Below are 22,835 nucleotides of genomic sequence, written 5' to 3'. Positions count from 1 at the left end.
CAGCAAGGAAGACCCAATGCAGCCAATCAATCAATCAATCAATCAAATAGAAACAGTTTGTCTTAAAAAAAAAAAAAAAGAGGCCAGAGAGCTAATTAGCCCCTTTCTGCCATGTGAGGACCCAAGAAGTTGGCAATCTGCAGTCCCAATCCCAAAGAGGGCCCTCCCCAGAAACCAACCATACACATACCCTAATCTCAAACTTCTAGCCTCCAGGACCATGAGAAAGAAATTTCTGTTGTTTATAATGTCCCTAGTCTATGGCATTTTGTTGTAGCAGCTTGAACAGACTAAGATAGGGAGTGACTTCAGTGTGAGGGGGAGAGACACCCCCTTCCCCAAACCAGACCCAAATCCAAACCCCAAACTCTGAACCTGGGCTTTGGGAGAGGCCTTAGTGGGGAGGGGCTGCGAAACCTTTGGGGTCCTCTGTTTTTGACAGAATCCTAAGACCTTTTAGAAAAGGAAGAAGAGTGACAAGGTAATAAATGTTTTAACCTGTCTTTGTTTCATCTTTCTCTGCGGAAGCAGTTATGAGAGGCATTGAAAAAAGTCTGAGATGAAAATTACATTTTTTTCTTTTCTTCCCCCCCAACTTATTATTCTGAAAATTTTCAAACCTATAAAAAGTTGAAAGAACAGTTTAATATTCCCTTTGCCTAGATTCACCAATTATTATTTTGCCATGCTTTTGTTATCTGTGTGTGTGTATACTCTTTTAGCTGAACCATTTGAAACTAAATTACAGACATCATGATAATTCACCCCTAAACACCCTAGCATACATCTTCCAAGAATAAGAACATTTTCCTACATAACCACAATGCCGTTATCACTCCTAAGAAAATTTACATTTATTCAATAATACCCTCTAATTTATAGTCTTTATTTCAATTTCCCCATTGACTCTATAGTGATAGAAACCACATCAGTGATTGCCTGGGGTGAGGGTAATGTTGAAAGCGAAGAGGCACAAGGGAACTTAGATTCTTGATTGGGAGTGGTGGTTACATGGGTGTAAAATTGTGAAAACTCATAGAACATTTAAAATGGGTGTCTTTTATTGTATCTAAATTATACCTCAATGAGATTGAGTTTTAAAAATTTCCCCAGTAGTCTCAAAAGTGTTTTGGTTTTTTTGGGTTTTTTTTTGTGTGTGTGCTTATTATCTGAATTATTAGTCAAAAGTGTTTTATAACTATTTTTAACCTGATCTAGGATACTCTCAAGGTTCATGCATTGCATTTTGTTGTCCTTTCTCTTCAGTCTTCTCTAATCTAGACCATTCCCTCCTGCTTTTGTTTTTCAGAGCAGTGATTAAAAAATAGAAATAAAGGAAAGCCAGGCCACTTGTCTTGCAGAATATCCCACTTTCTGGATTTATCCAATTCCTCATGATTGGATTCAGGTTCCTCATTTTTGACAACACCGCAGAGGTGATGCTATGTCCTTCTTATTCTTATTCATCATGTTGGGAGGCATATGGTGCCATTCTCTTTCTCTATGGGTGAGGCTCACCTTGTACGTTCCCTGTTACAGACTCAGGGGCAGCCATTTCTCCAAGCAACCCCTGGTTCTTGATAGTGGAGAATGGTATTTAGAAACCAAGCACTTGGTCCTGGATATGTTCATTGCTACTGGGGTATCAATATTTTTTAGGCCCTTTTAGTGGGCAGACATAGCTTGGAAATCCACATTGTATTTGTTTAAATATTGAGCTGACAATTCAAATCCAACATCACAAGGTTTTCTCCCTTCTGCACATTCCATCTTCATATTTCCCTTCTCACACAGAGGTTCCCAACATCGCCAATATATTTATCATTTGCTCTATCTTATAATGCTTATAAAATATCTTCAATAAAATACAATTTCAATAAAAATATCACTACAAGAGATCTGCTAAGTAAAGTTCATGATACCTTTAAGTTGTTTTTTTCCTTAGAATATATTCCACTAAGGATGTACACTCTGTATACTATGTTTAAAACTGGCTAGAGAAAATTCTTTTCTCTGTGTGGTAATGTTGTCAACAGGATACAAAGTTTCATTTGTTCCCATTTATATTCAAATTCAGCATTTATTCATCTATTTTTATTTTTGGCTTTTGAATATTGAAAACATTAAAAACTATATAATACATGTACACAGAGAGACTTGCCCCATTCCTGACTGAGCTTTTGCCATTGAGGACTAACATTTGCTGTAATTTCTCTCTCTGCCAGTTTTCCCAGTGACCAGGTCATTACCAGATGGTAGAGATAAGGAAAACAAATCTAATCTGCAGGAATTTACAAATTGTATGTGAAGAGACAGGATCATTTCAGGGTCTTTTTTTTTTCCTTTTTAAAGTATACACTTTTTAGAAAGGGGAATCTAAGCATTTATCTAGTGTCTACTACCTAGTGGGCATTGTGCTTGGTGCTCTAATTTAATCCTCACAACTCTGAAAGGCAAGTATTGATGCTCATTAAAAATAACAACAAAAATCTTTTATTGTGGAAAATTTCAAATATACCCCAAAGTAGAGAGAAGAGTATAGTGCAAATAAACCCCCATGTACCCATCACCCACTTCCACAGTTACCAACTGACGAACAGGCTTATGTTGTCTATACACACCTCACCCTTCCCCCGTGTCTCCTGGATGATTTTCATGCGAATCCCAGATATCCTATCATTTCACCCATAAATATTTCAGCATGTATCATTAAAAAATAAGGTCTCTACCAAAAAAATGTTCAGTATTCCTATTTCCCTGGTTTTCACAAATATTTTCTTTTTTTAGTTTGTTCAAATCAGACTCTAAGATCCATATTTTGCAATTCTTGGTATTTCTCTTAAATCTCTTTTAGTCTATAGGTTCCCTCTCCATCTGTTTTTTTTCCACTTACAATTTGAAGAAACTGAAATGTGCCTTACAGAGCCTCAATTTGGCTTCTGCTGAATGCATACCCATAGTGCCCTAACATGTTCTTCTGTCCCCTGTATTTCCTGTAAATTGTAAATAGATCTAAACCTGCACTGTCTAGTATGGTAGCCACTTGCTACATGTGGCTACTGAGCACCTGAAATGTGGCCAGTCCAAACTGAAAAGTGCTGTAAGTATAAAATATACATTGGATTTTTTTATAGTTTTAGTAGAAAAAAAACAAAAGTATCTCATTAATCGATAACATGTTGAAATGCTAATACTTTGGATATATCGAGTTAAAATATTAAAATTAATTTCATCTGTTTCACTTTTTTAAATGTAGCTACTAGGGAATTCCCCAGCAGTCCAATGGTTAGGACTCTGCACTTTCACTGCTGATGGCCCAGGTTCAATCCCTGGTTGGGGAACTAGGATCCCATAAGTTACGTGGTGTGGCTTAAAAAAAAAAAAAAAAAAAAAAAAAAAACTCTAAAAGAAAAAAACAAACAAATAACCAAAACACCTCTCCTAAAAAAATGTAGTTACTAGAACATTCAAAATTCCACGTGACTCACATTATATTTCTATTGAGCAGCACTGCTCTGGAGGCTCATCAGTTTCAGGTTCAATTTTTTGGCAAGACTACTTCATAGGAGGAGTGTCTGCTTATCAGGAGGCTCAGAATGCCTGGTTGTTCCTTTTTGTGTTTTATTCTATTTTCAGTAATGTTGCCATTCATGAATGGTCATTGCCTAGATCTACTATTTCATTAAGGGTTGTAAAATGGTAACACCTCATATTGGATGTAATACTGTTGTAAAGCATTTCTTTTCACCTAGAAAAGGCAGGGAAATTCTTCATTTTTTTCCCCCTTTATTTGCCAGTTTTCAAATGATGAGGTTTTCCCTAACATCCTTCCAAAGAGATCATTGAGTTTGCTGTTTTGTATATCATTATGAACTCATGGATTCAAACATATTTAATGTTTACGGTACTCCCCCCTTATCAATGAGGGATTCAAGACCCCCCTGAAACTGCAGATAGTACCAAACCCTATGCCCAGGGGCTGTGACAGTTGATCTGATTACCCCTCCGCTACTAAGTGACTAATGAGCAGGTAGCATATACAGCGTGGATAAGTTGGACAAAGAGATGATTCACGTTCCGGGCAGGACTGAGCAGGACGGAGCAAAATTTCATCATGCTACTCATAACATTGTACAATTTAGAAATTATGAAGTTTCTGGAATCTTCCATTTAATATTTTCAGACCAGTGTTGACTGTGGGTAACTGAAACTCAGAAAGTGAAACTGCAGATGGGTGGGGGTGGGGACTACTCTATATTCATTGCAGTTATCCTCATTGATGCTAAAAGAGACCCACATTTCTAGGGGCTTCTCCAAGTTAGCTACTGAGTCTCTCTGACACAGCCCTACCAGCTTATATTGTGTATGCCCATACTCCCTACCAACTCTCGATGGAATCAACCATTTCTCAAAGGAACCTCAATTCTCTTTAGTGGGAAAAGGTATTTAGGAACCACAGTCTGGGAGTTAGTGGTGCTCATTTCTATTAAGTCATTGTCTCTAGGCATTTTCAGTGGACAGAACTGGGGAACTTTTTGCCTTTTTTTAAGATAAAATTCATCATGAGTGCATAGTGATACTTCCAATTTAAGCTCAGGACTACACAATTTTTTTCTTTTTTGGCAGAGGCATGCAGCTTGCAGGATCTTAGTTCCCTGACCAGGGATTGAACCCGATCCTACAGCAGTGAAAGCATGGAGTCCTAACCACCGGACTGCCAGTGAATTCCCAAGGACTACCAATTTCTATTTAACCTCACCAGTCCTATATTTGCATCTCCTTTCTCCCATGCCAAAAACCCCAGTTCTCAACCATGCCAAATACTTTATCTCACAATACAAAGAGGACAGTCTCAGCATATAAGAATGCTGACACTATCACCAAGGATAAGATTAGTGAAAATAATCTAAACCGTTTTCTGCACTTTTCTGTCCTTAGGGCAAGGGATTACATAATCACTTCATTGTGTTTTAAAATCACTTGAAATAGTTCCTTTCTATGTGGTTATGCTTCCAACTGGATAGTTAGGTTTGTTTCATTTTGCTTTTTGATTTGACATTGCTTTTGGTTTATAATTCTGTAAACTCTAAAGTCAAATCGATATTATAAGAACATTAAGAGAAGTGAAGCTTCCACCCCCTTCCCTGGCAGCTTGTTCTGCCTCACCCAGAGGTAACCATTTCTAAAGCAATTTAGAGAGCTAGCTCTCAATTCCTAGTACGGTTGCACAGTACCCACTGGGCAGATGTACCACCATTACTTTAAACAGGGCCCGGCTGACAGAGATTTGGGTGTTTTTACCCTTTTGCTGTTACACTATTGGGCCAATTTGACAAAGATGAAAGAGAAAGATGCGCAAGTGCACAAAGATGGTAAGCATATTAAGATTAGATTTGATGTGAGTAGCAGAAAAACTCAAAATAACAGTGGCTTCAACATAATTGTTTATTTTTCTCCAACATAAATGACAGGCAGATCAGAGCAGGGCAGGGCAGGGCTGGTACGGTGGCTCTGTGCCACTAGGTCTTCAGGGACCCAGGCTCCTCCAAATACATTGAGTGCTTGACTCCTATGCTTCATGGTCCAGGGTGGCTGCTGTGGCTATAGCTGTCACAACTACATTGTGCCCTTGACCTTTACAGGCACCTTCAGAAGAACCATACTTCTATTCTTCACCAGTGGTGAGTAGTATGAGTGAATCTATACCTGGGAGCCCGCTGCAGCCAGTATGATCTTATTTACACCTTGTCTTCACTGTGGAGAGCTCCTCTACACCCAGTGGAATGTGGTCTCTACCTGTGCTCCCTCTGCTCCCATAGGAGGTACATCTACACCTATGGTACCTCCTCTGTACCCATGGGGAATTCCTTGACATCCAAACTTTTCTAAGCCATGGGCAGCTCATCTATACCCTGCATCAGATACCCAGTTGTTCTTCATCCACGTTTTCAACACCCTGATGGTTCTTACAATAAATGTTCTAACTCGCCTGCAGCTCTTCCAACTGCATAAACCACAACCTTAAATGTCTCCTAAACCAAGCCCATTACTTCCCCCGCACCCCCTTAAACCTGTGGCTCCCACCTATTTTCTTGGCTTAATTAACAGAATGACCTTCATCCAAGATAGAAACCTCAGTTGGTCTCAGGCCCTCCCTTTACCTCCAGCCCAAATGCAAATACAAAGAGCCAAATACCTTGGAGTTATTTTTTGCTTTTAATTTGGGCTCTCGGGAGCCCCTTGTTGCCTACAGCAGTTCAGGCTCACCACAGTGCTCTTTCGTTTCAATCATTTCTGCAGGTCTGTTTTACTGGTCTTGCTATTTGCTTTGTCTTTAATCATTTTCATCTGTTTCAGATGACTTCCTAAAAAACAAAAATTCAGCAAACTATTAACACTGGTTTTAACTCTGGAGTGGGGGATGGGAGGAAGGGTTGGCTTGGGATGATAAGAACCTCTATTTCTGAAATGTTGGGATTTTTTTTTTAATGAAAGTGTATTTTTTATGACCAAAAAATTAATAAATCAAGAACAATGTTGGTGCCCTTTTGTCTTCAGAATACATCCCAAACTTCATTTGGTACTCACCAACAATGGGCTCTCTCTCATTTTCACATCCGACAGTGCTGGATTTCCCGGTTCCCAAATATGACTCTCTTTTCCCACCTGCCAGGTCACAGAGCTTGCCCGTCCCCTCCCTCCACATACTTTAAGACCCTCCCCACTCAAGTACATCATCTTCATGGCCCCTTCTGTCTGCTCTGCCTAGGTGTTCTCAGGGTTCACTGCAAGACCGAAAAGCACGAAGGGCATTCTGATCACAAAAGGATTTGATACAAGGAATCAGATGCTTATAAAATCTTTGGGAGGGCTGGAGGAATGTGAGTCAGGGACAATACCAGAACCACTGGATTTAAGAACAGTCTGCTGAACTTGTCATCCAGGCATCACCACAATCACTACTGTGTCTCATTACCCACGAAGCTGAAGACCCAGTATTGGAAGGCTGGTCGAGTCACTCCAACTGGCCAGCATGTCTCCCTAACCTTTCTTAGCAGCAGCCAGTAGAGCAGGAAGACGCCTCTACCTCACTCTGCCTTCGAAATCAAACAACCATTCGGAATCCTAGCTGCAAAGGAGTCTAGTAGTTTTCAGGTTTCTAGCCTCTGCAATGAAGGAAGGAGTTAAAAGGATAGAGGATGGAAACTGAAAGCCAACTGAGAGTACCCAACAGGGATACTGCTGCAAGTGCTAAGAATGGCAGAGTAGCAGAGTGGTCAAAACTACAAGCCTGACTATCGGGCCAAGCAGGTTTGGACTTGATGCTAAAAGGTAACAAAAACATGAGGTCTGGAGGGAGAAGTGACACAACAAAAGCCCTGTTTCTGGAAAAAAATGCTCCTAAAGAGGGTTGGCCATGATGAAGCTACTATAGTCCATCAAGGTCAAAGGCAATGTAAAAGCCTACTAGTGCATCAGAAGAGATTAGGCAGAGAAGGATCTGAGAAACATCAAAATACACGTCTATGAACTGAGCTTTCAGGACAGAACTTCAAATTGTCTTCTGAGTCTCATTCCCTTGAAATCCTCTAGTCTGTTTCATTTTATAAATTGCCCTAAAGTTACATATAGGGAATTGACCATCAACACCACTTAAAAAAAAATTGTGACAACAGTAATGTTTTAGGAAAATACATAGGAAACAAGGTACTTCAATTTCCTCCTTTCCTCAACAGGTTTATTGCCTTTTAAGAAAATTTTTGTAAAATATAAATACAAAGGCAGAGAATTTACTTACAAAGTTAAAACACAGATTTCAAACATAAACACACAATTCAGAAAATTTTAGTTTTATGTACAATTTCAAGCAACCTCAACATATTATGTTAGTTTTCAATATTTTACAGGGTACAGAAAAAAATAGCTCAAAGTCTTCTTTAAATAAGAGCATAAAATGTTTAAACATATAAACAATCCGGTTTGATGCGTGAAAACTAATTTCACAGCTTTTAAATTAGGATATAAAAGTTTCATACAATTAGTTGTTGTGTGTGGATATGGTTTGAATTTATATTACATACTACTGGATCACATCCAATAGCACTGACCTGGCCCGAGCAGGTACTCTGTAAACAAAACATAAAGTTACAACGTCGCCAAGTGCCTTCCCCCAAATTCAACCCCGAAACCAACCACACGGTTCTGACCACACTGTCAACAGTTACAGCCTCTGTCCTCGGAGCTTTGTATGAAATTAAGTCAAAGTGTGGAGCTCCTTTTCCTTATTTTTTTTCTCCTTAAAAAAAGAAAAGAAACAAATGTTCCGAGTAAAAACAAACATATCCCAAAGCATGTGTGCATTGAAAAGTAAAGAAACATTATAACAACTTCATAAAAACTGACTTAAAAGTTTAAAAAGAAAAAAACATGTTTCTAAGTCCTTCCGACTGGAGTCATGTCTCTTATATAAAGAAGAGATATTTTCATATGTAATAGTGTCCTTTCTTTACAGAAATAGTCGTATTATGACACATATGCACAAGGATTAACACTATGACACACTGTACACGGCGGGCCCCGGCGAGCTCACCAGTAGTCGTCTGAGCCCATGTCGCTGGGATGGAGCCACTCCATGGATGAGCCCAGCAGAGTCTGAAGCTCGTTCGTGAACTCCACCAGATCTAAGAGCTCCTTGCTCTCAGGGTTAAAGGCTTCCAGGTCTTTGGAGCAAGAGAACAACAGACTTGCTGACACTTGCCGGTAGAACTCAGCCTCTGAGATGGTGACAATTTCCACATTTGGGAAATTGCAGCGGAATATGCGGGAGGACATTTTCAATTTCTTGAGCACGTCTGAAAGCAACAGCCAGTTCCGAGGCCTGCACCAGAGAAAGGACAGGGGTTGGAGTTTCCGGCAAAATTAAAAGCGCTCCCAACTATGAACTACCTATCTCCCAGCTGTGAAAGGGCCAGTTACCTCCGCTTTGATTGCCCGCCCACCGCCCCACCTTCTCACTATACTTAGAAGATGTACTTCTAGAGGGGGACCTCTGGACTCATCTGGATGTATTAAGAGACCACCTAAGGCGGATCAGCCAACTTAGACAAAAGTGGGACCAGCACCCCTGAACAAGCCTCATCACAGGCTGCCCCGGTGCTGCCAATGCTGATGGAAACATCCCAGGTAAAGGCTTGCTCCCTCGGCTCTGGTCACAACTCAGGTCAGCCCTCTCCAAGTTAGTTCCCGCACTCTTAGTCACTGGGGAAAACCAGTCTGTCTGCCAACCCGAGGGAGACAGTGACCCCCACTCCAATCTTGCCTCTCCTCAGACCCTCATGGAGAGGGCATGACAAACACTCAAGGTCGCCTGACTTTCCTTTCCTTCCCCACACCTCCGACCCGCCCCTCAGTGCTTCTGGGAGCGAAGCTTTCGAGAAGGAAGGTGGTACAGTCCTTCCCTGTACCCTGCCATGCTTGAAGATCTCTATGCCTAATAGAACGTCACCACAAAGGCAGACACGTTCCCAGCCTCAGAGTCCGAGGAGGACGCTACTCCTTAAGCACTGGGGTCAACACACAGCAGAGCAAGGACACCTGACATGTTCACGCTGAAGGGTTACTGCTGGGGCACAGTGGCCCGGCCATGGGGGCAAGACTCAATGCAACCAAACTGAGGACACAGAAGATCCCACTGCCTTTTCTAATCTCACACGAGAAGAGGGCATATCGGTATCGTGCAGTGGACCTCACGTGCCTTGGAAGGCCCCTACAGTGGCCCTTTGGGGAAGCTCCTAAGGGGGATCCCTTCCCCAAGAGTTTAGTGACTGAAACTGTGTGCAATTCCAGTTACCGATTCCCATGTCCTTTGGGCTCTAGGGGTGGGTTCCAATGAGGGTAGTTTGCTGGGACCCCACCCACCTTTTCTGGAAAAGTTCTACTGCATTATGTGAGGTCGGTGGACACTTGGTGAGGAATTCCCTCCCCCCGCACGTGCACCCTCATCTGCTGACAGGAATTTCTAACTCCTGCCACCCCAAGAGCAGCTGGGCTGGTTCTCGACCACACGCTGGCCATGCTCACCCCTGAGCGACGGACACCTGGACGTTATAACACGGCAAGAGGGGGGTTTCTGAAAATTCAAATTCAAACACGTCGCTGTAGGTGTCGTCGTCATCATCCTGGTCCTCCGGTCCTGGGGGATTTGCTAAAACGTCATATCCACTTTCATCATCTGGTTCTAATGGGGGACAAATGAGAGAGAGAGATAGGTAAGCCAGAGCAAGATTCCAGCTGTTCTCCAAAAAGGACCCTTGAAAAATTCTTTCCTGCTCACGGCACCACCACCCCTGCCAAGCCCTCGCCCAGAGAGAAGCGTTCTACAACTCTTACACATCCTGCCCAGCTGAAATGAACAAGGCTGCTCACCGCACACAGAGCTGCCATAGAACTCCCAAGAGCTATTGGTGTCATCTTCATCGCGACCCTGCAGGTCATTTAAATAATCTGGGGAGAGAGAGAGAGAAATTAGGTAACACCTGCTGGCAAGAGGTAAATGCTGGCAGAGTTTGGGAACATCTCACGCTGGGGCTGGCGTGTTACCTCCCAACAAGTCCCTCTGCACATGCCTCCAGGTATCTGACTAAAACCTACACATGCATCCACCCACCTGCCTGAGGCACTGCCTGCCTCACTGCCCCAGTCTGCCAAACAAAAGCCAGCCTGGCTAGCTAAGAATTTTCCAGTCCTCCCTTGCAAAACTCAATTATGCATCTCTTCTTTTTTTTTTTTTTTTCTTTTTCTGGTATCTCTTCTTTGATAGACTAATGTGACACTGTTTTCCCAGTAAGTGTAACTTACGGTAAATGGGCGGGCGGGGGGGAACCCAGGTGAAAGCATATGAAGTTACCATCTAGATGCTTGAACTAGACCGTTTCTTGACCTCTGTCGTACCTGTTAAGAACTTTTCCATAAGTTCGCTGTGGGTCATTTTCATGATGGTTCTACCTGAGTATGTAGCCAAAGTGGGATCAGCACCATAGGAGAGGAGCAAACGGACAATTTCCAGGTGATCATTCTCAACAGCATCATGGAGAGGTCTAGGAGAGGTGCGGGGGGTTACACAAGGCAAAATCAAGTCTGTGCGGCCAAGCCTCGTAGGCGCACTATTTCACCAAGGAAGTGAGTGTACAGTCATGGCCATTCCACACAGGGAACCTGAGGCACCGTGACTGGCCCATGGTCGAGTGACAGAATTACTGTTATTATTTCTACACTTAACCCTTTATAGGACAGGCGAAGGGACTATCTCAGGCCTAATTCTCAAATGCAAATCTCTCTTAATCCATGGCCTAAGGAGGAACTCAATGAAAACATTTCCATTGAACTTAAATATTGACAGACTGTAAGAAAATAACTTACAGGGAGGAAAAAAATCCCAGCATCATGGAAGCCAATACGACAAGCAATTATCACACCATTTAAAAAAAAAAAAAAAAAAGTGCCGTTTCTAAAAGAAACTAGAGGCAAAGTGGAACCTCTCCTGAAACCAACTTGGGAGATCAATGATCAACCCTTTGGCCTAGAAGCAGTCACCAGGCAGGGTGAGTTCTCAGGAGGGTACAGAGTCCTCCTGCCTGCGGGAACACTGCCCACAGTCCCATCTGTAAAGAATGTTATTTGGAAACCATGAAGCACCAAATATATTTCGGTTTTGCTAATTTTATGACTGTCAGGAAAGCCCTAGTGCCTTGCCTCCTGGTAGCACCTGAGGCACAACAGGAAGATGCTTGAGCTGACTCAGACCTGGGCCTCCGGCCAATAAGCCGAAGTCAAGGTCAGAGTGGGGGCCGGGCCCGGGGATGTGGGTGGACACGGCAGGTCCTATCAAGCCAGTGGCCATCGGCCCTACCTGTAACTCCTGAGATTTTTCAACTCATATATTTTAAATACTGTGATTTAACAAGTGCTGGTGAAGAGTCCAGGGTCTTAAAAGGCAACCCCCCTGATTATTCACGCAGGCTCAACATTTTCAGGGACTTTTGTCCATGAGAGCATCACAACGTTTTAAAATTCTATCTAAATTTGCCAGAAAGATCTGTTCGATTCCATTCTAGAGGACTCCGCCATCAGTGTGCTTACATGGCACTCACGCTCCATCTTTCCTTCTGGGGTTCCCCGCACACCCTGAGAACCGCTGCCTGTGCCCCAGCAGGGCCAGGCCGAGAGCCAGATCTGCCACTGACCTGGTTCCATCCTGGGCACTGCAGTTGACATCGGCGCCATATTCAAGGAGGTGTCGTACGATGTTGAGCCATCCCCTCGCACAAGCCTCGTGCAGGGCACAGTAACCTGCATTGTCGCGGTGGTTCACGTCACAAATCTTGTTCTCTAGGCAGTACAAGACCACTTCCTGTGGGGAGAGGAGAGGAGACGCCATGAGACCACCACACAGTGAACCTTGTAAGGGTGACCTCTCTACAGCTTGTGTCCAAAAGCCCACTATGGTGCGGGGAGGCGGTGGGCGTCTTGGTGAGGGGCAAGAGCGTGTGAGAAGGGCATGGAGATGCAGATGGCGTTGTCTACGGCTCTGCTGCCCCAGTGGTCAGGCCCTGGGCAAGTTACCCTTGAACTGCTCCAAGCTTCCACAGGGCGGCTAAGAGGACAAGTTCAGATAGCCATGAAAGCCCTCAGCCCAGGGGCTGGCATGGCCAAGTACAGAGGTGTCCTGGCTGCTAACATCTTAGATGATGCACCACCAAGTACAGACCATTCTCAACTGATGGGTCTGTTCAGTTGGTGGCAAGTTTAGATAAAAGTATGGATAAAAGTTTAGATAAAAGTATGGATGACTGATGCTTAAAGAGAGCTTAAATCAGCTGGAGAACCTTCCTCAGCTTAGAGAAGGAGCGATATCCAGGCCAGCTACATCCTCACACCCCGTGTTAAGACCCCAAATCAGAACCTGGGCCTCAAATGCTCTTGTTTGTATGTTGGGCAGAGTTAAAGAGAAGCTCTCTCTAGCCATCAAGGAATGACACAAATGCTTCAAAGAACCCCACCCTCTATTTTGCCTCACTCCACCCCACTCGGGGAAGAATCAATCTAATATTTTCATATTTACTCAAGTTAATGACAGGGATCTGATATACCACATACCGCAACCTACACATTTCAGGAACCAAATAAAACAAGTCTACCCTTCCCCCTCCCCAGAAGGTGTTCTGTGTCAACAGTGTGCATTAGAATCACTGTTATTAATCTTACTTCTTTGGCGTGTTAAAATATTAATATGAACCGCTCCCAGGAAGCAGAGCAGTAATTTATTCAATGTTTTATTACCTTGATTAAGAAAGTTCTCAAACGCATCGAAAGCATTTGCCACCAGAAAACACGTTATACTGTTTTCCTCCAAGTCATGCGGTTCTGAGAGCCGGGGGCAGGCCGAGCTTGCAAGTGGCCCGACACATGGTCTGCTCGGTAAAGGGGGATGGGAGGGGGTCCAACAGGCCTCCTTGTGACATCGCTTAAGTAAACTCATCTGTGAAACCTAAAACGGGGGTCATTCTAGCCACCCATAGACGTGAGATGGGTTCTGTCAAGCCTTTTATGCCCTTTGGAAGACACGCCAATCAAAGGTGACCACTCACTTGGGAGCGAACTAGAATGTTCCATGTGTTCACCCCGAGAACCTAATGGGGCATGCTGGTAAACCTGGCCATCGGTGCCCTGTTACTTCAGGACTGTGGCAGCTCCCTTCCAAAACAAGAGGAGGAAGAGAGAAGGCACGCCCACGAACGCATTTCTTCGTTCAGATCCCAACCTGTCAGAAAGCCCACAATCCTCTGGGCTCCCCGGCCACCTGCCCCGAGCCCTGGTATCCAGGATACCGCACGAAGCTGCTGCTCTTTTAGCAGGCCCTCACTAGCCGGACTCGAGTGGACGGCTGCAAGCTAATGAGTTGTGTGCCCAGCCAGGGAGAGGCCCCATCATGTGGCTCTGGAATCAGGTCTGAACACCACCAACTGCTGTGCACAGATCAATTTACCCAGGCCCCGGAGGGCTGCCTGGGGTCCTATCAACTCAGGGTTTATTTGCTCTGACAATCATGGCCTTCACCTGGAAACCTTCAAGGGTACCTAGAAATGGAAGGCTGTCAAAGCTGATGGGTTAAGTAAACCCTCTTCTCTTGGAAGACGGCAGCAAAGGCAGCAGTAGCCCCATGGCCAGGTCGGACTTTTGGCCACGGGCTGTCCTACCTCAACTGTGTCGATACCACTATTTACACAGTGCTTCTCGTTTCCCCGGATGAGGACGTCTTCTGTCAGCCACGGGGACCCGGGAGATATCAAGAAAGGAAGGTACTACTATCCTCGCTCAACACTTGGGGAAATTGAGGCCCAGAGATATGAAACCCCAAGTTCAGTTACCATTAAGTACTAGACTGTAACTCAGGTCTTTGGTACCTGGTCAGCTGGGAAGATTCAAAAGGCCCAAGAGGGCCCCAGCTAGAGGGATGCAATCCAGCTGTGGATGAACATCTTACAGGCCTTCTCTGTTGGGGGGCCAAGCGGGCTAACTACACTCTCCTAGCTGGGACGGTGATGGCCTCTAAATGGTTGGCAACCGCTGTCACCAACAGTTAGAGAGAAGGGTGAAGAGGCCGGGCAAGTCTGTCTACCCAACACATTTCTTGGTTTATCTTCTTCACTAGAAATGGGAGTGTTTGAAGGGCAGCCCACCCAGTCCCAAGAAAATCAAACTGTTTTTGTTGGACAACTCTGTCAAGTGGCTATCAGCCGAATGCCATTAACCGCAAAATGTAACCACAAAGGCCATAAACCCGACATTGTTAATTAATTAAATGCCTCATTAACTGTTTAAAAAAACATGATTTATTCAATTCATAGAAAAATTAACCATCACCACTAAACACACAAGCATGTGGTTGCACGTTGGCATTTTAGCCTCAGAAATAGAAGCCTTTTTCCTGGGAGGGAAAGGTTTGAGGTCTCTGGCCGTGCAAGTGATCTATTTAACGCAGATCTGAAGCCAGGGCGTGTTTCTAAACTTTCAGAACCAGATTATCATGCCAGAAAGCTCAGACAGACTTTTTACTGCACATGGTATCTTTAGCTAAACAGAAAATGACCAACAATGGTTAAGACAAAACTTCAGGAAAACACAAACTGTGTGTTCAAACCACACCCTTACCTGGTTAAGCAAACTATCCTTCAATTTTAAAAGGTTTTAATTGCCACATCTCCCAACTGCGCCATCATCCCAACATTTAAAATTCTGCCTAGAGAAATCCCAGAAAGTTGGATTCAAAGTTGAAATGTTCATCTACTAGTCACAATGTTCAGCAACAAATCTGGAGATCTGTGTAATCTACATACTGAAATTTACATTTGAAGAAAAAAAAACAAGTCCAACCATAAACATTCTCAAGGCTTCCTGTGCAATTAAAGGCCAGGTAGCCTAAAAAAGTATGGATCAAGTGCCCCTTGGTCCAGGCCTCAAGCCTCACCAAACCGAAATGGACACTTTCTTGGGAGATTGGGGTTGTCATATATACATTACTAATAAGAAAAAAAAATCAAATTGTACACTTTAAATATGTGCAGTTTATAGTGTCACTTACATCTCAATAAAAGTTCTTAAAAATAAATAAATAAATAAATGGAAACTTCCTTAGAGGACCAACGAGGGTCTCTTGAGGTCTCTGGTCCCAAAGGGACTCTGCTTTAAATGATGCCAAGTTCACAGGTGGGGTAGGAGCCCTGCCCTCTATGGTGGGTGCAGCAGGCTCCCCCTGCTCCCCATCTCCAGCGTTTGCTGAAAGCAGGAGTCTATTTCCTCAACCACGACTAGTAATGAACAAACACTTGGCATGGGGGTGGGGTGTCTAGCTCAGCGCTAACACGTAACATCTACTCTGTCTTAGGTGCTGTTGTTCTCAGCTCTAGGGAAACCAACTGGGTGCTCTTTGGACTTCATCTGCCAGTAACTGTGCTAACTACCAGAAAGTTCTCTCTAGTGAATGGAGAGGTCTCCAAGAGACATGTAGATATAAACAACAGCACATTCAACCGACAGCCAAAACACCCCCAAACTAAGCATAGCCCTGGTGCTTCAAACTTCCCACCCACAGTTACAGCCTTATGGCTGAGGCGGGTACACCTTGAAGGGCTCACAGCACTATGGACACGGGGACAGGGGCACAGAGCTGGCTGGGGTGTGGGCGCCAGGGCTCCGGGCCAGCATGGGTCCTGCCACCCTAGTGCTCGTCCACACATCCACGCTCAGCCTGCTGAGCCACATTTTATTGTCACCATTCAACTCCCAGAGGGCTGATGCCAGCATAAAAAAATGCCTCTGCCCTGTGGGCTATGATGTCACAACTGCAACTAACAAGTGCGGTGGGGGAGCTGCGCGGGGCAGAGGGAGTAATCTGTCTCACAGAGGTTTTGAACTGTAAAAAGGGCAATTCCAATGTGAGCCAGTCTCAGTTGAGGAGCGTGCTGGGGGAGGGGTGGAGGAGATGGCTGGATCGCTACCTGTACAAGTATCAGTTAACCCCTCTGAGGCTCAGTTTCCTTGTCTGCAAGTGCGCTAGTACTAGTTACTACCATGTGAAGATGTTAAAAGGGTGAAAGGAGTTACTACAGATCACACGGGCTTAGAAAGATACCAGCTATCTTTCTATCTATATTGCTCTAGCAATAGAGGCTATCACTGTCATCAGCCATGCTGGAGTGGATACGGCGGTGTGGACAGGGAGTTTTGGTGCAAGGTTCAACCCCGCCCCCCACCCCCCCACCCCCACTGCCCATCATGTCTGCCCCACCCCCACGCCTACTCTGCCCAGACACTTCCCGCCCGCTACCCCACAGGGGCATCACTCTGCCCCAAACAACACAAGCAACCCGAAATAGAGCTAATAACTTCTCTCCCTCTCGCTGATCAGAATCCAAAAGGGCTCATTAAAATTCCCCTAGTCGCCAAGCCCCGGGTTAGGTCAGATTTTGTATCAGAGATAAGTGAGCCAGACTGGAAGATGCTGAAGCAGCCTACCTGCCTGAACATGATCGGAACATCAGAGAGGCCTTTCTTTTCACACCGTGACTGAACAAGCCACCAAAGAGCCGGCAGCGCGAGCGGGGCTCAAGCAAACATTCTGCTGGAACACCCAACCCAGCCCCCCACGTGGGGGGGGGCCCTGGGCTCCGAGACTGCCCCCCACCCCCCCATCTGCAGCCAGTGTGTCCCCCACCCAAGCAGCAGCAGTCAGTGGCTCCTGAATCCAGGACACCCACAAGGATGCTTACCTCGTAGCCAAGGCGGGCGGCCCGCTGCAGGAGGGTCTCGCCTGCGTTCTTATTGACAATAAGTCTCCGCGCTTCTGGTGGCATCGGGCGTGACTGGGTGGTCTCTGGAGGGGAGTTTGAGCGTGGCAGCTGCGAGTTCTGGGAAGCTGGTAGCAGTTGTTGCAAACGGTCCAAGGGCTTCTGGTCCTGCTTGGCCGGTGACAGATCATAGTCGGAACTGGGCTCAGGCCGCTTTCGGAATCTCCGGACGGTCACCTATCACGAAACCAGGCAGCGCGCACATTTCAGGCTGTCCCTCCGCCACCCGCCTCTTCCCCGCCTCCCTGAGTTACAAACTGGGGTGGAGGAAAGCACTTTTTCCTCCTCTTTTTCGGGGGTGGGGATGGGAAGGAGGGGTTGCATTTTTACTAGCCGGAAACTTCACCACCACCCAGGAGACATGCCCCCCCAGGACGGGGCAGTGATATTTTGGGGGAGGGGTTCGGGAAAAGGAAAGCTTTGTCCCCAGAAGCAGAGGAGCAGGCAGGCGAGATGTGCTCGCACAGGCCCAGAGGGGACAGCCAGGGGCAAGAGGTACCTTGCCGTCGGCATTCTCCACATAGTAGTCCCCTGGCAGCGGCAAGCTCCGCCTGGGCTCCTGAGGGATCAAATGCTTGGTTTTACACAGTCGCTTCCCGGATGGTTTCTCGCTGTTGTCGGTGTATTTCTGCAGCAGGGAGGTAGCCTGGCAATCCTCTTCTTCGTCCGTGCACAGCACATCTGTCTTCTGGCTTTCTTTAATTTTCTGCTGTTTGGCAGGAAGCCTCGAGGCTGGCGTACAGCTTGGCTGACTCTGCTTTCTGCTGCTTGCATTGGTGGATGAAAGGCTCTTCATGGGCGGAGAGCTGGAGAACACAGGCAGGCCTAAATCCGGAGGGGGGGTGGGGGGGAGGCGGGAGGCAGGGGGAGAAGAAGCGGGCGTTACACAGTTGTAGCCGGTGCAGAAAGAAAAGCCCATTGTTAGCACTGATCACTGGAGTGGCTTCAGTTTTTAAAGATATACCAATTATGTTTTCAAAGCATTAATATTTTAATTATCCCACATTCAAACGGCAAATAGGTTAACCCACGAAACGCCAAATGGCAAGTTGCTTCAAAGGGCCCTAAGAGAGGGCAGAAGCCAGCCCTTCCTGCTCTCCCATCCCCACCCAGGAGAGGCCTGGGTGCTCGGGGACCCGGCGACTGGGGACAGCCTGAGGCTGGAATGAGGGCGCTGACCAGTGCCTTGGGGTCATCCCAAGACTTCCCTTCCTGCCCAGCCACGCGCTGGGTGAGGAGCAGCCCAGGAAGGAGGGCTCCCTCCCCACTGTACATTCCGTAAGGAGGTGTGGAGGCTGAAAGGACCTCGTGAAGAGACCTCCCCGCTGGCCACATGCTACTTTGTCAACTTGGATGGCGCTCAGGTCCCCTCCAGGGCCCTTTCCCACAGAGGGCAGGTGACCCACTCTCTACGAGAGGGCCCCCCCGTACCTTGTTCGTTGTCACTAGATTTGAGGGACTCCTCCGACCAGCTTCTGTGGCCTTTGGCCTCCGCCCTTTTCCTGCCAGGTTTCTCTTCAGAGATGTTATTGCCTTGGGCCACGACCTCAGGCTGACTCGCCTGGGTCACTTCCTTCCTGCCCTGCCGGCTAGGTTTGCTGTCTGCTGCCGACACCTGCTGCTCCCACCGTTCTCTAAGGTGCAGCAAGTGGCGTTGCTTTTTGGGGTGGAGCCCTGTTAATTCAATGCACACCTTCAGGTTGGTCAGCTCACTATAATGTGGGTCTTCTAAGTGGTTAGAGGAACTGTTTGTCATTTCCCTCTCAGGCCAGTCATCTAATGGAGAAATAACTACAAATTAATCAAAAAGCCCCCTGGGGGGGTGAGGAACAAACTGTCTTACACATCACTAATGGGGGTGGGGTGGGGGAGGGGGTGTGGCCACTGTCTTGGCTGGAATCTCGGGAGGGGGCCTATTTGCCTTTGGCCATCTTTGGGCTGGAGCCCCTGCACCTGGCTTTGGGGGCAGGGAGGTATGAGTGGCTCCCCCCGGGGCTCCAGGGTGGGACTGGAACCTTCCACTGCTCCGCCCCAGGACTTCCGCTGGGTGCCCTGCAGGCCCAAAGCTGAACCGAGCTCACCTTTGGAGACCCGTCTCCGCTTGGCTTTCAGCAGAGGGTCCTCTGCGAGCTCTTCTACGGTGGTCTCAGTGTGGCTGCTGTCACCCGAGACCTTGCGCTTTCTGTCCAGCCGGAGGGTGGGGCTCTGCGGCACGTCCAGGGCCACCTGGTCGGCGGAGGGCTCGCTGGCCGGCTGCCTGTCCACGAAGTACTTCTCCACGGGAAGATCTTTGTCCTCTGGGGCTTCAAAGGGGTCGTGTTTGCTTCCAGCACTATACTCGCCTAGGGAAGGGGAGACAACCCGGAAAGGAAGGAACAAAGGTCACCAGGAGCAGGCAGGACCCCCATGCCCAGGGTAACCTGCTACCAACAGACCCTCCTTGGGAGACTGGGGGCCTTTCACGCTGGAAGCACGAAACCCTCAGAAAGACAATGTCCCAAAGGAAGGGTAGCTGTAGACGATCAACAAAGAAACCAGAAAGTGAGGCATGGAGCACACTCACAACTTTCCTTCTTCCTGTTCATAGCTGGGGCAGGAGAGTCAGGATGAGGTGTCAGCATCATCCTTCTATAAACACATGAGAGAACTCCCCCCGCCTGCCACCTCCCAGTTGGTCAACTTTGATGGTGTTCTGGTCCCCCTCTAGGGCCCTCTCCCACTGAGGGTGGGTGACCTCGCAGCAAGACTCAACCAAGCCAGGCCTGAGCTAAACATCTCTATGGAAACAGTTGCTGAGGTCATTATTTTGAAATAAAAAGGCTGATGTAATAATGAGACCAAACATCCCCCAAATGTCCTGTGCGAGGGATAGCGCCAATGACCACGTGGGTCAGCAGGGTAGGGAAAGAACAGCGGAAGGCTGGCAAGCCAGGAGACCAAGGGAAAAGGAGCCTAGCAAAGATAAAGGCAAAGCTTCCTGGTGTGCGCCCAAGGGTCAAGGGCAATTTCAAAGAACTCAACCAGAGTGCTACAAGTCCCTCTGTCCCCTTTCTACATCTGTTGGGGGAAAAGCATTTCACTGCCACCAAGGGGCTGCTCCTATTTCCTGTCTAGGGAGAAGGCCCTCAGTGACACCAGGCACGCCCAAAGGGACACGAGTCACCCCCCCCCCCCCCCCCCCCCGCCACTCCTCCACGCCTTCCTTCCCAGGCAGGCATCGAAGGACATGCCAAAGACAAGACTCTGCCCCCTTTGTTGGGGGCTAAACTACTCACACCCCAGCTCCGCCGGTGCTGCTTCCGCTCCCTCTGCTCAACCTAGCATCCACTGGGGGCTTTTCCTCCAATCGGCCCAGCCTAACATCACTTCTCACTTGTGCGCTAGCCAAAGAAACAGTCCGACTGCTTTGCTGCTCGCATTTTTTTTCTAACACACAAAGAATTCCATAATGATCACTGTGGTGTTAAGATGTTCCCCTAAGATGACCCTGCCCATCACCGGGGGGTATGAGTTTGGTATTTCAGTAACACCTGACCTAAGCTCCCACAGCCCGTTTTTCTAGCTGAAATCACGGACGCACCCCTCAACATGCGGCTCTCATTCCTCCTCCTCTGTTCCCTAGACCACTTCAAGTATCGCTCCCACTTCTGCCCGCCGGCTGGTCCCCTGATCAGCCTCTCTCGGGGGCATTCCCAGCATTTAATGGCAGTCAGGTGGGGGGATGAACTTCACCCTGGCCTTGGCTAGCCTGGCCCGTGTTCTCAATGGTGGAACCCATCCCCATCTACTCTTGCAAGGAATGGTGGCAACACCCCAACTGTGTGGGTCTCCTGTCATGGCAGCAGGAAAAACCCCAAACTCCTGGCCTGTGCTTAGGGGTGACGCAGCCCAGACTACCGCGGGCCTGGTGAAGGGGGCGCGCTGCGACTCTCACTCCGGCTGCTCTGTGACCCTCTTAACCACTCTGGCCGGAACAGCACCGCTTTACAACTCGGCCACCTTCAGCTGTAAAGTGAGACTGTTACTGCAAGCCTCCTCCCAGGGGTGGGCTTCATAATCACAGGCTGGGCTCAGCACAGGGAAAGACTGGAAAAATCCCTTTAACCAAAAGATGCCAAGACTTTCAGACCAGCCTGCATTTCAGGCCCGAAATGTATGAAATTTTAAGAGGTGAGCCCCCCTGGTTAAACTACTGGACTTCTCTGGTCCAATGAGCCGTCCCTAAAAGCCCCATGGGACGGGATCCAAGAAGAAATGTAAGGGCTACCTTAAGAACCCCCATGTCCAATTTTAAAGTTAATTTAAGTTAATTTAAAGTGTGTTCTCCCTCCCCACTGTAAGTAGGAAAGATGGGTCCAACCCGGTGATCTGAAAACACAAGTAACTAGGTGATGTCAGCAAATGCCTCCCAGGGTTCCTAGCACCATGCAGATTAGCCAGCGTGGGGCCCCACCCAGAAGCAGCTGCCACATCTGCCCACACCTGAGATGGCCCCAATCACATTAAGAAGCTGTCAACCCTCAGGGTTTCTGATTCCACTCCCACATGTTACATTTTAACCCTGTCTCTGTAACAGTCTCAATCTAGGAGGCATCTTGATGAGGGGAGGTTTTCCACCTAAAAGTTTTCACCCTCATGGCAAGCTTCCTTCCTCACAGTGAAATTAGTTTATGTCTCACATACTCGACCTTTGGCCACAAAAGGCCGGCATCTCTTGTCCACAGAAAACCACCTGGAAGACCTGTGATGACTATTTCTCAGGTGTGGGTAGGCAGTGAATGACTGGGGAGCCTCTGCCCTCTGCTCCGAGACAGACCCTTCCCGAGGGCTCCTCCAGGCTTCCCATCTGGTAAAAGCTGCCTGGGTACAGAGGGCGCCCCTTCCCCTGCCAGCACTGGGAGTGTGTCACACACGTGCCCACCATTCCCGCTCAGCCAGGGATGGCATTCCTGTGCCTGACCTTCCCGATGGTCCCCTCCTGCCTTGTCCCCAGGGGCCCCATGGAGTGATGTCTGTGGTTCCCCATCCTGAACTATTATCAGGAATCCTCCACTGCTCAAGTCGGGCCTCACCGAAATCAGCCACCCATGCACATTGCTTAGTTGCTTTCGTCCCCATTAGGCAAGAGGATCTTTCCCCAAACTAGGTCCATCCACCCTTCCCCCAATGCCCGAGCCTTTGAGGGCAAAGATCTCAATTCTCTTCAGTTAAGGTCCCCCAAGAGCGTACGCTAGAGTGCCCTTACCCAGGCCAGTAATAACCCTGAAGGACACCCACCCCGACTGCCCGAGATACCCATGGCCACCAGCTATGGGGGAGAGACTCTGTGTCACTTGGAGCTTCTCAATGACTGTAATAACCATGACCCACAGGATTACCCTTGAGGGCAAAGGAGATGGGGGGATAAATATACACACGGGGATGGCAACC

At 47.3% G+C, this 22,835-nt stretch overlaps 1 protein-coding gene across 14 annotated transcripts in view; it reads right to left on the bottom strand.

The window, feature by feature from the left end:
- Positions 1 to 5,432: 5,432 nt before the first annotated feature.
- Positions 5,433 to 22,835, bottom strand: part of BCOR (BCL6 corepressor) — a 90,012-nt gene continuing 72,609 nt past the window's right edge. For 8 of the 14 annotated variants that reach the window (XM_057718230.1, XM_057718231.1, XM_057718227.1 and 5 more), the window contains 10 exons: positions 19,487 to 19,747; positions 18,837 to 19,181; positions 17,905 to 18,230; positions 17,328 to 17,582; positions 12,243 to 12,409; positions 10,951 to 11,096; positions 10,426 to 10,503; positions 10,081 to 10,237; positions 8,591 to 8,878; positions 5,433 to 6,365 (listed from right to left, as the gene is read on the bottom strand). In XM_057718230.1, coding sequence (XP_057574213.1) covers positions 6,335 to 6,365; positions 8,591 to 8,878; positions 10,081 to 10,237; positions 10,426 to 10,503; positions 10,951 to 11,096; positions 12,243 to 12,409; positions 17,328 to 17,582; positions 17,905 to 18,230; positions 18,837 to 19,181; positions 19,487 to 19,747 — 2,054 coding nt within the window. In that variant the 3' untranslated portion in view covers positions 5,433 to 6,334. Of the gene's footprint in view, positions 6,366 to 7,719; positions 8,879 to 10,080; positions 10,238 to 10,425; positions 10,504 to 10,950; positions 11,097 to 12,242; positions 12,410 to 17,327; positions 17,583 to 17,904; positions 18,231 to 18,836; positions 19,182 to 19,486; positions 19,748 to 22,835 lie in introns of those variants that run through there. The other 6 variants (XM_057718240.1, XM_057718238.1, XM_057718237.1 and 3 more) reach the window with 3 other exon arrangements.

The sequence above is a fragment of the Hippopotamus amphibius genome, chromosome X, assembly GCF_030028045.1.
Source record: "Hippopotamus amphibius kiboko isolate mHipAmp2 chromosome X, mHipAmp2.hap2, whole genome shotgun sequence".
In the NCBI taxonomy this organism is placed as follows: Eukaryota; Metazoa; Chordata; class Mammalia; order Artiodactyla; family Hippopotamidae; genus Hippopotamus; species Hippopotamus amphibius.
The sequence above is the reverse complement of the archived record's forward strand: the minus strand, read 5'-3'. Positions and strand labels throughout refer to the sequence as shown.